The following is a 2953-nucleotide window of genomic DNA, read 5'->3' on the forward strand; positions in this document are numbered from 1 at the left end:
AGCGATGACGATTGGACAGGAGGGGCCATGTGACACCCTGACTACACGAAGCTCTATTTGCTGTTACGTGACTGTTGCTCGTGTAACTTGCAGCGTCAATGCTGAAACCACATATTGTGCAGCTGTAACCAAACCAGCTGCTTGTGGCTTCATGTTTAGTTGACGGACTTGAGAATCTGGAATCTTGTGCAAAAAAAGTCAAAAGCATATTTTGCAAAACATCAACTATTTCTATGAAGGAAAGAGTTTCTGTTTTGTGCAATTCAAACCTTCAGCAATTTATTTTTTACTTCACATCTTTGGATTATTTGTGAGGAGTTCAGCAAACATCCAAATATGTTTTGTTCTCATTTGAAAATCACTGATGGTCATAAATATTTCAATTATTGGTGGAAATCTTTAACAATCTTCTTTACAGTCTTTCTGGGATGTGGCCTGAGCTGATTATCAGGTCAGGAAGCTGCAGCGTCCTCGGTGAAGCATTTTCACACCTTGTCCAGGACTGTTTACTCAGCCGGTCGACAGGTTTGTTTTGACATGTGAGAATCTAATCCGAAACTCCAGAACATGACACATCATCAGGACTTGTGTCACTTGAGCCACGGTTTAGCTTAAAGGATATTTGATGCTACTTTGACTTTATACTAAGTAGATCTTCTGCTTCACCTGCAGATCACACTGTCCCATCTCTGACATTAAATGCAAAGGAGACACGATGTTAAAGGGTTATTTTACCCAAAATACAAAGAATTCTTATTTTTTNAGAAAATAGATGGTTTGAACTTTCAGTTAAATTTTAATGTTGAGAAAGTATTCTTAATGAAAGATCTGATTAAGTTCGGCTCCTGGAGAAGCAGCTAAACTGCCAGCTAGCTAATGGGACAGAGCCTTGTACAGCTCATTAATTGTAGATATATTATGATTTCACTATTTTCTCTGCATTAGCTGAACCTCCTGTTGATCCTCGGATCAGGAGTTTGGGTTGGATGACGCTCATCCAGGTAGTTTTCAACATCCGCTGTTTCAAATATGGCCGTTGTGTGAATGAGGTCAGTGATGGCGGCACTGACATCAACAGATGACCATGTAAACGTGTCACATGCCAAGAAAATAAATGTAGGCGGCCTCGGCGCTCAGTTACATTATTTTCTTAACCATGTGATTCAAAACCTCACTCAGTCGAGAAAAGTCACCCTTAACCTGGAAGTGTTTGACTGACAGCCGGATGTTAGTGACGCTGCAGCAGCTGGAAAATAAATGTTGTGCGATCGCTCCCAGAATGTTGTCTATGTTTATTTTTCACTGTGCAAATATGAAACATGAAGGCCTTTCGTCACAGTTTAAAAGTTGCTAACCGGAATATAAATTAGAATTCTTAAAACGAAACTACAAGGAAGATCTATTCAGCACTTACCATCTCTTAATGCTGATCTAAATGTGCTGTCACAGGTCCATTTGTCATTATTTAATCCCGCTCCGATCTTAAATACATCTACGCGGATGTTAGTGTATAGTCTTTTTTTTTTTTAAAAAGCAGGTTGTCAGCGTCAAACACTTCAAATTAAGGGTGAAACCAAACAGCTGACACATTAGTGCAAATGGAGAAACGTCGTAGATGTGGAGTCGGTTCAGTCGTCTTTACCTTCCTCCTCTTCAGTTAGGAAAAAAGAAATATGGTGGGACAACAGAAACAAATATAACATGGTGTCATTTCATAATTACGTTTAAACATTACCCAAACTGACATTACTCAAGGTTCAGTCAATATAAACAGCATTTTAGTAAGTCTTTACATACAAAACAGTAAAACATGATGTACAGTATGCTAGCAGTAGAGAAATATTTCCTCATATATTTTGCGAATATTGATCATAATAAAGGAGAAAGAGAATCAAGGTGTCAGGTCAGAGTTCATTTTCAAGTCTGGTTCAAAATCAATGTGTGCTGAAAGAGAACTAAACACAAGAACAGCTCATTGACTTTACTGTTTTACACATTTAGTGAATGAAACAAACTGAGTGGTTGTCACTTACCCTCGGCCTGATCCCTGAAACATGAGAGAGAAGACATTTAATATTTAGTCAAACCAGAAATCCCTGCTTATGTAGTGAATAGTTATCAATCAACATCAGACGTCAGTCAGAAGAACTTACAAGTCCTCGACGTCAGACATGTTGACAGCAGACTTGACACCTGAAGGTGAAGACGAAGAGCCTGGTGAGTTTGAAAAGCAGCGTACAGACGGTGCTGATATAAAAAGATGAAGCGTTTGATCCCCAGAGACGTCTGTCCGGCTGCAGGAATATCAAACGTCTGCTGCTACGGGTTAAACATTGTTATTAAAATGTCTCTTGAATCAGAACCTGTACGTTCTCTCCTATTGTAAGTCTATAAGCTGCCAGTTATTTTAGCATAAAGGCTGGCTACAGCTAGCCTAGCCCCCTCCCTCATAAAATCTGCCAACCTGCATCCTTACTGCTCACGTATAGACGCCTAATTTATGTGTCCAACTTAAATTTAACAAAACAGACATGTAAAGACAACAAGCTGGGCAAAAATAGTCAACGATTAAAGAACATAAAGTGTTCGTTAGGGAGCTTTAATGATGCTGTGTACAGTATTTGTGCTAAGAAGGACTCCACGATATTAACAAAACTGATAAACATTTCTCCAAGATATATTTGCAATATAAAAAAATCCTGGAATTTCCACCTGATGATCATTTGTAGTTGCTTTGTGGTGCTGATTTAAACGGTCAAACAAGTTAGAAATGACAAGACGCTGCAGAAAGAATCCAGCATCCTCTTTTTCTGTAGCTGAAGTATTTTCATACGACTGATGTTGCGTCTCTGTTTAGTGTTTCTGTTCCTCGCTTATCTTGCTTCACACATGTGGAACTGCATTTAAGTTTATCTAAAAACCCTTAAATCTGAGTCAGTTATTTTCTATCAGA

General features: G+C 38.8%; 1 protein-coding gene across 5 annotated transcripts in view; it reads right to left on the bottom strand.

The window, feature by feature from the left end:
• Nucleotides 1–2953, bottom strand: part of LOC103375603 (troponin T, fast skeletal muscle isoforms-like) — a 25669-nt gene that overhangs the window by 16718 nt on the left and 5998 nt on the right. For 4 of the 5 annotated variants that reach the window (XM_008305916.1, XM_008305919.1, XM_008305918.1 and 1 more), the window contains exons 2-4: nucleotides 2154–2193; nucleotides 2034–2047; nucleotides 1643–1651 (exon numbers count right to left, since the gene is read on the bottom strand). In XM_008305916.1, the coding sequence (XP_008304138.1) occupies nucleotides 1643–1651; nucleotides 2034–2047; nucleotides 2154–2173 (43 nt within the window). In that variant the 5' untranslated portion in view covers nucleotides 2174–2193. The remainder of the gene's footprint in view (nucleotides 1–1642; nucleotides 1652–2033; nucleotides 2048–2153; nucleotides 2194–2953) is intronic. The other variant, XM_008305917.1, reaches the window with a different exon arrangement.

The sequence above is a fragment of the Stegastes partitus genome, unplaced genomic scaffold (genome assembly GCF_000690725.1).
Source record: "Stegastes partitus isolate 25-593 unplaced genomic scaffold, Stegastes_partitus-1.0.2 Scaffold2698, whole genome shotgun sequence".
Taxonomy (NCBI): domain Eukaryota; kingdom Metazoa; phylum Chordata; class Actinopteri; family Pomacentridae; genus Stegastes; species Stegastes partitus.